The sequence below is a fragment of the Oncorhynchus masou genome, chromosome 27, assembly GCF_036934945.1.
Source record: "Oncorhynchus masou masou isolate Uvic2021 chromosome 27, UVic_Omas_1.1, whole genome shotgun sequence".
In the NCBI taxonomy this organism is placed as follows: domain Eukaryota; kingdom Metazoa; phylum Chordata; class Actinopteri; order Salmoniformes; family Salmonidae; genus Oncorhynchus; species Oncorhynchus masou.
Genome location: NC_088238.1, coordinates 45335259 through 45347595, shown reverse-complemented (window position 1 = coordinate 45347595; position 12337 = coordinate 45335259). Strand labels below are relative to the sequence as shown.

Below are 12337 nucleotides of genomic sequence, written 5' to 3'. Positions count from 1 at the left end.
TAAAAAGACCAGCAGAGAGAGACAGAGTGAAGAGAAAGGACAGGAACAGACATAACAAGACATGACAGTACCCCCCCACTCACCGAGCGCCTCCTGGCGCACTCGAGGAGGAAACCTGGCGGCAACGGAGGAAATCATCGATCAGCGAACGGTCCAGCACGTCCCGAGAGGGAACCCAACTCCTCTCCTCAGGACCGTACCCCTCCCAATCCACTAGGTACTGATGACCACGGCCCCGAGGGCGCATGTCCAAAATCTTACGAACCCTGTAGATGGGTGCGCCCTCGACAAGGATTGGGGGGAGGGACGAGCGGGGGCGCGAAGAACGGGCTTAACACAGGAGACATGGAAGACCGGGTGAACGCGACGAAGATAGCGGGAGAAGAAGTCGCACTGCGACAGGATTAATGACCTGAGAAATACGGAACGGACCAATGAACCGCGGGGGAAGCTGTCTTAAGGGGAAGGTTCTGAGTGGAGAGCCATACTCTCTGACCGCAACAATATCTAGGACTCTTGGTCCTACGCTATTAGCGGCCCTCACAGTCTGCGCCCTATTACGGCAAAGTGCCGACCTGACCCCCTTCCAGGTGCGCTCGCAACGCTGGACAAAACCCTGAGCGGAGGGGACAGGACTCGGCGAGCTGAGATGAGAACAGCGGAGGCTGGTACCCGAGGCTACTCTGAAAAGGGGATAGACCGGTAGCAGACGAGGGAAGCGAGTTGTGGGCGTACTCTGCCCAGGGGAGCTGTTCTGACCAAGACGCAGGGTTACGAAAAGAAAGACTGCGTAAAATGCGACCAACAGTCTGATTGGCCCGTTCGGCTTGACCGTTAGACTGGGGATGAAAGCCGGACGAGAGACTGACGGAAGCCCCAATCAAACGGCAAAACTCCCTCCAAAATTGAGACGTGAACTGCGGGCCTCTGTCGGAAACGACGTCAGACGGAAGGCCATGAATTCGGAAAACATTCTCGATAATGATCTGAGCCGTCTCCTTAGCAGAAGGGAGCTTATCGAGAGGAATGAAATGAGCCGCCTTAGAGAATCTATCGACAACCGTAAGAATAACTGTCTTCCCCGCTGATGAAGGCAGTCCGGTGATAAAATCTAAAGCGATGTGAGACCACGGTCGAGAGGGAATGGGAAGCGGTCTGAGACGGCCGGCAGGAGGAGAGTTCCCAGATTTAGTCTGCGCGCAGACCGAACAAGCGGCGACAAATCGACGCGTCACGTTCCCGAGTGGGCCACCAGAAACGCTGGCGAATGGAAGCGAGCGTACCCCGAACGCCGGGGTGGCCGGCTAACTTGGCAGAGTGGGCCCACTGAAGAACGGCCGGACGAGTAGGAACGGGAACGAACAGAAGGTTCCTAGGACAAGCTCGCGGCGACGGAGTGTTTGCTTTACCTGCCTCTCAATTCCCCAGACAGTCAACCCGACAACACGCCCCTCAGGGAGAATCCCCTCGGGGTCGGTGGAGACCTCAGAAGAACTGAAGAGACGAGATAAAGCATCAGGCTTGGTGTTTTTTGAGCCCGGACGATAAGAAATAACAAACTCGAAACGAGCGAAAAACAGAGCCCAACGAGCCTGACGCGCATTAAGTCGTTTGGCTGAACGGATGTACTCAAGGTTCCTATGGTCAGTCCAAACGACAAAAGGAACGGTCGCCCCCTCCAACCACTGTCGCCATTCGCCTAGGGCTAAGCGGATGGCGAGCAGTTCGCGATTACCAACATCATAGTTACGTTCTGACGGCGATAAGCGATGAGAGAAAAACGCGCAAGGATGGACCTTGCCGTCAGAGAGAGAGCGCTGAGAAAGAATGGCTCCCACGCCCACCTCTGACGCGTCAACCTCAACAACAAACTGACTAGAGATGTCAGGTGTAACAAGAATAGGTGCGGATGTAAAACGATTCTTAAGAAGATCAAAAGCTCCCTGGGCGGAAACGGACCACTTAAAGCACGTCTTAACAGAAGTAAGGGCTGTGAGGGGAGCTGCCACCTGACCGAAATTACGGATGAAACGACGATAGAAATTAGCGAAGCCCAGAAAGCGCTGCAGCTCGACGCGTGACTTAGGAACGGGCCAATCAATGACAGCCTGGACCTTAGCGGGATCCATCTTAATGCCCTCAGCGGAAATAACGGAACCGAGAAAAGGGACAGAGGCGGCATGAAAAGTGCACTTCTCAGCCTTCACATAAAGACAGTTCTCCAAAAGGCGCTGGAGGACGCGTCGCACGTGCTGAACATGAATCGAGAGAGACGGTGAAAAAATCAGGATATCGTCCATGTAAACGAAAACAAAAATGTTCAGCATGTCTCTCAGGACGTCGTTAACTAGTGCCTGAAAGACAGCTGGAGCGTTAACGAGGCCGAAAGGAAGAACCCGGTATTCAAAGTGCCCTAACGGAGTGTTAAACGCCGTCTTCCACTCGTCCCCCCTCCCTGTTGCGCACGAGATGGTAGGCGTTACGAAGGTCCAATTTGGTGAAAAACCTGGCTCCCTGCAGGATCTCGAAGGCTGAAGACATAAGAGGAAGCTGATAACGATTCTTAACTGTTATGTCATTCAGCCCTCGATAATCCACGCATGGGCGCAGGGACCCGTCCTTCTTCTGAACAAAAAAAAACCCCGCTCCGGCGGGAGAGGAGGAGGAGACTATGGTACCGGCGTCGAGCGAAACCGACAAATAATCCTCGAGAGCCTTACGTTCGGGGAGCCGACAGAGAGTATAATCTACCCCGGGGGAGTAGTTCCCGGAAGGAGATCAATACTACAGTCATACGACCGGTGTGGAGGAGAGAAGTGGCCTTGGAACGACTGAACACCGTGCGCAGATCGTGATACTCCTCCGGCACCCCTGTCAAATCGCCAGGCTCCTCCTGTGAAGAAGAGACAGAGGAAACAGGAGGGATAGCAGACATTAAACAGGTCACATGACAAGAAACATTCCAGGATAGGATAGTATTACTAGACCATTTAATAGAAGGGTTATGGCGCACTAGCCAGGGATGACCCAAAACAACAGGTGTAAAAGGTGAACGAAAAATTAAAAAAGAAATGGTTTCGCTATGATTACCAGAGACAGTGAGGGTTAAAGGCAGCGTCTCACGCTGAATCTTGGGGAGAGAACTACCATCTAAAGCGAACAAGGCCGTGGGCCCCTAACTGTCTGAGAGGAATGTCATGTTCCCGAGCCCAGGTCTCGTCCATAAAACAGCCCTCCGCCCCAGAGTCTATCAAGGCACTGCAGGAAGCAGATGAACCGGGCCAGCGGAGATGGACCGGAAAGGTAGTGCGTGATCCAGAAGGAGAGGCCTGAGTAGTTGCGCTCACCAGTAGCCCTCCTCTTACTGATGAGCTCTGGCTTTTACTGGACATGAGGTGACAAAATGACCAGCGGAGCCGCAGTAGAGACAGAGGCGATTGGTGATTCTCCGTTCCTTCTCCTTGGCCGAGATGCGGATACCCCCAGCTGCATAGGCTCAGCATCCGAGCCGGCGGAGGAGGGTGGCAGTGATGCGGCAGGTGGCAGTGATGTGGAGAGGGGAGCAACGGAGAACGCGAGCTCCCTTTCCACGAGCTCGGCGACGAAGATCAAACCGTCGCTCTATGCGAATAGCGAGAGCTATTAAGGAGTCCAGACTGGAAGGAACCTCCCGGGAGAGGATCTCATCCTTAACCTCGACGAGGAGACCCTCCAGAAAACGAGCGAGCAAAGCCGGCTCGTTCCAGTCACTAGAGGCAGCGAGAGTGCGAAACTCAATAGAATAATCCGTTATGGATCGATTCCCCTGACATAGGGAAGACAGGGCCCTGGAAGCCTCCTCCCCAAAAACAGAACGGTCAAAAACCCGTATCATCTCCTCCTTAAAGTCCTGATACTGGTTAATACACTCAGCCCTCGCCTCCCAGATTGCCGTGCCCCACTCACGCGCCCGTCCGGTAAGGAGAGAAATGACGTAGGCGATGCGGGCTGCGCTCCTGGAGTAAGTGTTGGGCTGAGAGAGAACACCACATCACACTGAGTGAGGAATGAGCGGCACTCAGTGGGCTCCCCAGAGTAACACGGCGGGTTGTTGATCCTGGGCTCCGGAGACTCGGAAACCCTGGAAGTGGGCGGTGGATCGAGGTGGAGTTGGTGAACCTGTCTTGTGAGGTCGGAGACTTGGACGGCCAGGGTTTCAACGGCATGTCGAGCAGCAGACAATTCCTCCTCGTGTCTGCCTAGCATCGCTCCCTGGATCTCGACGGCGGAGTGAAAAGGGTCCGGAGCCGCTGGGTCCATTCTTGGTCTGATTCTTCTGTTATGTACTTGAGTGAAGACCCAAAAGCGGTTTTAACAGAAAACAGAGTTCTTTAATGAAAAACAGGAATGGCATAAATCCTCTTCCAACGTAGTCAATGGAACAAAAAGAACGTTAGTATAATGCAGGATGCACCTGCCAGGCGGACTCCGACAGGATAGGACAAGGTGGAAGCAAACGGGACGACAGCTTGCTTCTGGCATCAAAAACACAAACAAGAATCAGACACTGAAAGTAGCAGGAACAGAGAGAGAAATAGAGACCTAATCAGAGGGGGAAGAGATAACAGGTGGGAAAGAGTGAATGAGCTAGTTAGGGGAGATGTAGAACAGCTGAAGAATGAGAGACAGAGAAGGTAACCTAAAAAGACCAGCAGAGAGAGACAGAGTGAAGAGAAAGGACAGGAACAGACATAACAAGACATGACAGCTATGACTATCCAACACAATACTGGAACTCTTCCAATCTTCCAAGTCAAGGTAAGCTTTTGGTTTTAATAATTTACTGTAACGTTAATGCATGATTGTAGCTAGTTTACTAACGCGTTAGTTCTATTAGCTATGCTGACTATGACGTTACTTTAGCTAATATGGTGACAACAATGTAGGCTGTGTGTAGCAGTTTGGCTTGGAAAGGTTTTTTTCCCCTGGTCACATACAGCTGATGTGTTGTGCATTGAAGTCCACAAGTGATTCTGTTGAAAAAATTGTTTCTTAAATGGTAGCAAACAGAACAAAAAGTGGATTAACATACTTGAATTTGTCCAATAGAAACTCTCATTTGCAACTGTTGGACTAATGATTTTCTCCTTGTTCAGCTAGATGAAGGCAAGAGTGTGCAAGGCGTATTGAATGCCACTGTCTGTCCATGTGTCACTGTCCATCACCTCAAATGTGTCTCTCGACCTGCGTGCACCTACGTTGTGAACTTTCGTTCAAAGGCTAGGTTGTAGCAACCTCATGATGGGTATAGAGACAATTTGAGTACCATGTAATTGCCTAAACCAATCGCTGTTACATTGAACTGGGTGAATGACAGTCACCCAATATGCTGTAATAGAAATAAGGCCATGCTCATGAAAAACAAGTCTGAATGCCACTGTCATGGAGAGGCAGAATTGTGTACTTAGTGAAATGGATCTTTGTTGTTTGGATGCACAGAGGTGTGTAAAGAGAGCGTGATTAGGATCGACGGTCATTGCTGGGGGTTAGAGTTGAGTTTACGTGAGTGGAACATCTATTTAGGGCAGTCAGAACACCACAGAGAGATGTGATACAGGATACAGCTGAAAGAAGACAGTTTGAGAGGTTAAAACACCAGCAATAGATACATATTTACAGTTATTATGCAACCAACCATTTTTTTACATTGAGCATAGGCTTGATATGGTTGTTGCATGCTGAATCTGTGGGTGAAAGTGTAGAAATTTAACGACAAAAATATGAATGCTAAATAAACAATTCCTCTCTATGAAAGCAGTTTAATGTTTTATTTGATCAAAATTGACAGTATCAATGTGAAAATGAGCTTGGCAGATTACAAGTCATTGTAACACACTGAAAAACCCATAATTATACATACAGTGTAGAACACACAAAATCAATTCAAGTTATTAAAGAGGAAAAGTTCACGTTTCAGTCCATGTTTTTGTGTCTCACACCAGAGTACACAGTGTCTGTCTCCATGGCGCTCCTCTGTCTCCCGGACTTTGGTTTCTTGTGGACGACGTTCAGAGCGGCGTAATGGAGTGTGTCAACATCTTGATCCTGAAAGCAATAGCAAAAATGTAAATCCAATATTTGGTATTAGACTAAACATTGTGGTATTGTGAAATAAAACTTCTAATAAAATGTATATTTTCATATTTTGATTGAAGGAAAAATACATTGATTCAGCAACAACTAAACAAGTGTGAGGTCAGGTTACCTGGTTATAAGGACTGGGGACTGCAGGAGTACTTGAATGAAGGTGGGTTCCTTTTAATCAAACACATTAATCAATATAATCATCATCCTCCTACAATGAAGGGACTTTATGACCAATTTTGACCAAAACATGTAACAACTAATGTAACTGTACCAACAATTGATAAGCATATTGGATCTTGCACAATATTGTCGCTTACCTATGCACTTGCTCATCTTGTACGAAACACAAGTAAGGACAATGATGAGGAGGACACACAAACCCAACGCTACGCCAAGGCAATACATGAACAGAAGATGGTCCTCCTTACAACCATCTGTGAATATCAAATAGGGATGGAGACACTGAGACACTGAGTGATAAAGCTATGACAATGTTAGAGACATCAACAAGACTCGGCTTGATCTGAGTCATATTTTATTCTCTCATATACAAAGATATCTGAATGATATAGGAAAAACAAAGATATCTGAATGATATAGGAAAACAAAGATATCTGAAGGATATAGAAAAACAAAGATATCTGAATGATATAGAAAAACAAAGATATCTGAAGGATATAGAAAAACAAAGATATCTGAATGATATAGAAAAACAAAGATATCTGAATGATATAGGAAAAACAAAGATATCTGAATGATATAGGAAAACAAAGATATCTGAATGATATAGGAAAAACAAAGATATCTGAATGATATAGGAAAACAAAGATATCTGAAGGATATAGAAAAACAAAGATATCTGAATGATATAGGAAAAACAAAGATATCTGAATGATATAGGAAAACAAAGATATCTGAAGGATATAGAAAAACAAAGATATCTGAATGATATAGAAAAACAAAGATATCTGAAGGATATAGAAAAACAAAGATATCTGAATGATATAGAAAAACAAAGATATCTGAAGGATATAGAAAAACAAAGATATCTGAATGACATGGAAAAACAAAAGTAACTGAATGACACCTTGCCTGCAATCTAGATTATAACAAAACACAATGTCACTTACGGTCAATGTCCAGCTTGGTCCCGTTCCCAAACAGTAGTAAGTCCCAGCATCAGAGAGGCTGAGGTTCCTCTTGGGGAGGTTGTAGACACAGCTCTGTGTAGGAGACCCAGCCTCAGGGCTCTTCTCACACTGATCACTCCTGTCTCCATGGGTGTAAATGATTCCTGGACGGGATTCTCCTGAGCCATGTCTGAACCAATAGACACTGTGTTCTCCTGCACAGGTCTCAGTGTGTATCGTACAGTTTAGAGACACAGAGTCTCCTGGCTGGACTGATTTAGAGACAGACTGATGTACAACTGTCTTACTGTTGGACTCTGAACCTGAAAATAAGTGAATATTTTTTATTTTTGTTATTATTTTATTATTCTTTTACCCCTTTTTCTCACCAATTCCGTGATATTCAATTGGTAGTACAGTGTTGTCCCATCGTTCCATAGAGGGGTAGGCCATAACAGTTTGTGGGCCAAACCGATCGAACACTACAGACGATTTTGTGAGAAGACGGATTTTCAGAATGTCTCATGGTCTGACAAACACCACTCTAGCTCTGTCACCTTTCACCACAGATGGTGAAGAGTGGGAGAGGCAGTTGCAGTGGATTGAGACTCATCCAATGCAAAAAAAACAGATATCTCTATATCTCTTAAACTGAAGGATTTATATATGTTTTTGTGTAATATGCTAATTAGAAGACATGAACCTTTTATGTACATTTGATTGTCACAATAATTCAATTTCCTTTAGCTATTATTCTACACTGTTTGTGTACAAGGCGAAGAGGCGAAGGTCGAGAGCCATGTGTCCTCTGAAACACAATCCCGCCAGGCCTCACGGCTTCATGGCACAATGCCGATGTCAGTAAATCTTTTGAATATCCAAAACATCCCTACCTAACATTTGTTGAATAATGATAGGATCTCATTATGACAATACTTAACCCATAAGAGTCCATTTATTTACAACCCGTTTCTTTTAGTTTACTAAAGTTTTTCACTAAAGCCCTGTCTAAGCCGGGGAAGGGTTGGGGGATTCTACTAAGCTGAATGGACTTGTTTTAAGAAGGTTATACCAAGGATCATGTTGCTATTTGATTTTCATCATCCTCCTACAATGAAGGGATTTTATGACCAATTTTGACCAAAACATGTCACAACTAATGTAACTGTACCAACAATTGATAAGCATATTGGATCTTGCACAATATTGTCGCTTACCTATGCACTTGCTCATCTTGTACGAAACACAAGTAAGGACAATGATGAGGAGGACACACAGACCCAACGCTACGCCAAGGCAATACATGAACCTAAGATGGTCCTCCTTACAACCATCTGTGAATATCAAATAGGGATGGAGACACTGAGACACTGAGTGATAAAGCTATGACAATGTTAGAGACACCAACAAGACTCGGCTTGATCTGAGTCATATTTTATTCTCTCATATACAAAGATATCTAAATGATATAGAAAAACAAAGATATCTGAAGGATATAGAAAAACAAAGATATCTGAATGACATGGAAAAACAAAAGTAACTGAATGACACCTTGCCTGCAATCTAGATTATAACAAAACACAATGTCACTTCCGGTCAATGTCCAGCTTGGTCCCGTTCCCAAACAGTAGTAAGTCCCAGCATCAGAGAGGCTGAGGTTCCTCTTGGGGAGGTTGTAGACACAGCTCTGTGTAGGAGACCCAGCCTCAGGGCTCTTCTCACACTGATCACTCCTGTCTCCATGGGTGTAAATGATTCCTGGACGGGATTCTCCTGAGCCATGTCTGAACCAATAGACACTGTGCTCTCCTGCACAGGTCTCAGTGTGTATCGTACAGTTTAGAGACACAGAGTCTCCTGGCTGGACTGATTTAGAGACAGACTGATGTACAAATGTCTTACTGTTGGACTCTGAACCTGAAAATAAGTGAATATTTATTATTTTATTATTCTTTTACCCCTTTTTCTCACCAATTCCGTGATATTCAATTGGTAGTACAGTGTTGTCCCATCGTTCCATAGAGGGGTAGGCCATAACAGTTTGTGGGCCAAACCGATCGAACACTACAGACGATTTTGTGAGAAGACGGATTTTCAGAATGTCTCATGGTCTGACAAACACCACTCTAGCTCTGTCACCTTTCACCACAGATGGTGAAGAGTGGGAGAGGCAGTTGCAGTGGATTGAGACTCATCCAATGCAAAAAAAACAGATATCTCTATATCTCTTAAACTGAAGGATTTATATATGTTTTTGTGTAATATGCTAATTAGAAGACATGAACCTTTTATGTACATTTGATTGTCACAATAATTCAATTTCCTTTAGCTATTATTCTACACTGTTTGTGTACAAGGCGAAGAGGCGAAGGTCGAGAGCCATGTGTCCTCTGAAACACAATCCCGCCAGGCCTCACGGCTTCATGGCACAATGCCGATGTCAGTAAATCTTTTGAATATCCAAAACATCCCTACCTAACATTTGTTGAATAATGATAGGATCTCATTATGACAATACTTAACCCATAAGAGTCCATTTATTTACAACCCGTTTCTTTTAGTTTACTAAAGTTTTTTACTAAAGCCCTGTCTAAGCCGGGGAAGGGTTGGGGGATTCTACTAAGCTGAATGGACTTGTTTTAAGAAGGTTATACCAAGGATCATGTTGCTATTTGATTTTTCATCTTAAGACTCCTTGAAGTGTCCCACAAAAAATATTAAACAATTATTTGATTGAAAATTGTACTTGGCTTTATTGCTATTAGCACATACAAATACATTGAATAACGTATTCACTACATGGAACAACAGATAGTTCCCCCCCCAAAAAAAAATCTTAAGGAAGTTTGTTCTGAAGTGTCTGTCCTCTGTCTGAGAGATATAATATATATATTTTTTAACCCCTTATTTTTGGCAGTAAACAGTCTCCATATATACCTCCATGCTCTAGACACAGACGAGTCTAGAGCAATACAACCGACATGTATGTTTTCGTGAAACTCAGAGGGGCGATATCAGTGTGTAGCCTAAACTGTTCAGACATTACAGACAGAAGTTGGCAGATCGGCTGTACCGACTGCAGACAAGTCCCAAGACGCTTGTGGGGGCCGTATAGCAAAACATAGAACACCATCATGTTCATGAGAGTCTCATCGTTCCATAGATGGGTAGGCCATAACAGTTTGTAGGCCAAATCGAATGCTACAGACGATTTTGTTTGAAGATGGATTGTCAGGAATTGTCTCATGGTCTGCTGAAGGCTGAATCAGAGAGTTCCATGTCTGAGATTGTTAGGTGATTTTTTCCTTCGTCTCTTTCCACTGAGAAGCGAGGGTTACCTTTAAACTCATGGTAGAATGTAGCGCCACTATCATACTTAAAAAAAAAAAATTGACATGACGCAAGGAATATTTCCAAAGGGTTGCTTGTACCAGGAGAATGTTACTGCCATGTCACCTTCATAGAAACAGTGCAAAGTCACTGTGTCTCCAACATTGGGTGATATGAGACGAATGGCTGGGGATTGTTTCTACAACAAAAATTGCTTAGCTACTCACATATATTAGACAGCACATACTTAGAAATGCTATCATGATAGGTGGATTGCCTGAAATCGACTGTAATATCAGTACCCAATAAAAAATCTTGTAGTACACATCACACAAGCAGAGAAATAAAACAATTTGGTGCGATCATCTTTGAAGGTGTACCCTTGAGTGGAAAAAGTCTAATCATGTGTACAACACTTCAACAATGGGGTCATTGGTGATTGGTCGAACTGGACGTGTCATTTTTGTTTACGCCTCACTCAGACAACCTTTGGTCTTGTATTGTACCCTGACTCCTGAATGGTCTTGCAAGAAATTGCGGTTTGTATTTCTCCAATTCTCTCTGGTCAGACCTTTGTGAAAATGTCATTTTCTATTTGTTAACCATTTGTGTTCTCGCAGGCACTTTTTTAGGTGCATTTGATGTAGACTATCTTGTCTCCATTGCATAAGTGCCGCTAAAGATAACATATACTCTTTTGACCAAGTCATTTAATTAGATGACAGGATAAAACAAATCAATTGCATGGCAGTCTCATTCCCTATCATTCACAGAAACATCCACTGCATCACTGATTGGAAACCTCAGCCAATCACTCTCTGGTGAATGTTGTTCTCATAGGAGGGAATCTATCAAAAGGAGGTTCCTCCTCTTTCTGTCTTCTTCCAGAGGACCCTGCAGTAGTCTTTGTGCCTAACAATAGATGTCTGATTGCGAATGTACTGAAAATTCTCCCATGACATCATCACTAACTTGTCCCTCCCCCCTGGACTGAGATTGTTAACTCAGACGGTTGAAACAGAGTTCATTAGCAGGTCGTTGTGGTTTGGAACTGATTTCAGATAACTATACACATAGAGTAGGTTTACGGCTGCAAATTGTCAGTGGCAACAACTAAAGATTGTAAGAACAACAAACTTGCATCAAATAGACATCCTGCTGAAAACCACAAGGAGACACAGAGTGCAGGTAGCAGGGTACATACGGCCTCATCTTGCTTCGAGCGGACCGCAGTGTACCTGTGATCTGGTTCTCTGTGTGTAGGTGGGTGTGAGTGGTATGATATGGAGACGTCTGAAAGAAGACAAAACATTTCAGAGGAGGGGCCTCCCGGGTGGCGCAGTGGTCTAAGGCACTGCATCGAACCCAGAATCTTTACTTCTGGCTTCGAGCCCAGAGCTCTGTCGCAACCGGGAGGCCCATGGAGCGGCGCAAAATTGGCCCAGACCTCGTCCGGGTTAGGGAGGGCTTGCCCGGCGCACCAGTGACCCCCATGGTGAGCTGGGCGCAGTGCACGCTGACCAGGTCACCAGGTGCACAGTGTTTCCTCCGACACATTGGTGCAGCTGGCTTCTGGGTTGGATGTGCATTGTGTCAAGAAGCAGTGTGGCTTGGTTGGGTTGTGTTTCTGAGGACGCATGACTCTTGACCTTCGCCTCTCCCGAGTCCGTATGGGAGTTGCAGCAATGAGACAAGACAGTAACTACTACAGATTGGATACCACGAAAAAGGGGGCAAGATTTTTACATATA

At 45.1% G+C, this 12337-nt stretch overlaps 1 protein-coding gene and 1 pseudogene across 1 annotated transcript in view; both read right to left on the bottom strand.

Moving 5' to 3' along the window:
- Window positions 1-5832: 5832 nt before the first annotated feature.
- Window positions 5833-12337, bottom strand: part of LOC135516276 (uncharacterized) — a 75675-nt pseudogene continuing 69170 nt past the window's right edge.
- Window positions 8357-12337, bottom strand: part of LOC135516550 (uncharacterized) — a 67906-nt gene continuing 63925 nt past the window's right edge. The window contains exons 5-7 of the mRNA XM_064940903.1: window positions 8883-9157; window positions 8474-8590; window positions 8357-8364 (exon numbers count right to left, since the gene is read on the bottom strand). Coding sequence (XP_064796975.1) covers window positions 8357-8364; window positions 8474-8590; window positions 8883-9157 — 400 coding nt within the window. The remainder of the gene's footprint in view (window positions 8365-8473; window positions 8591-8882; window positions 9158-12337) is intronic.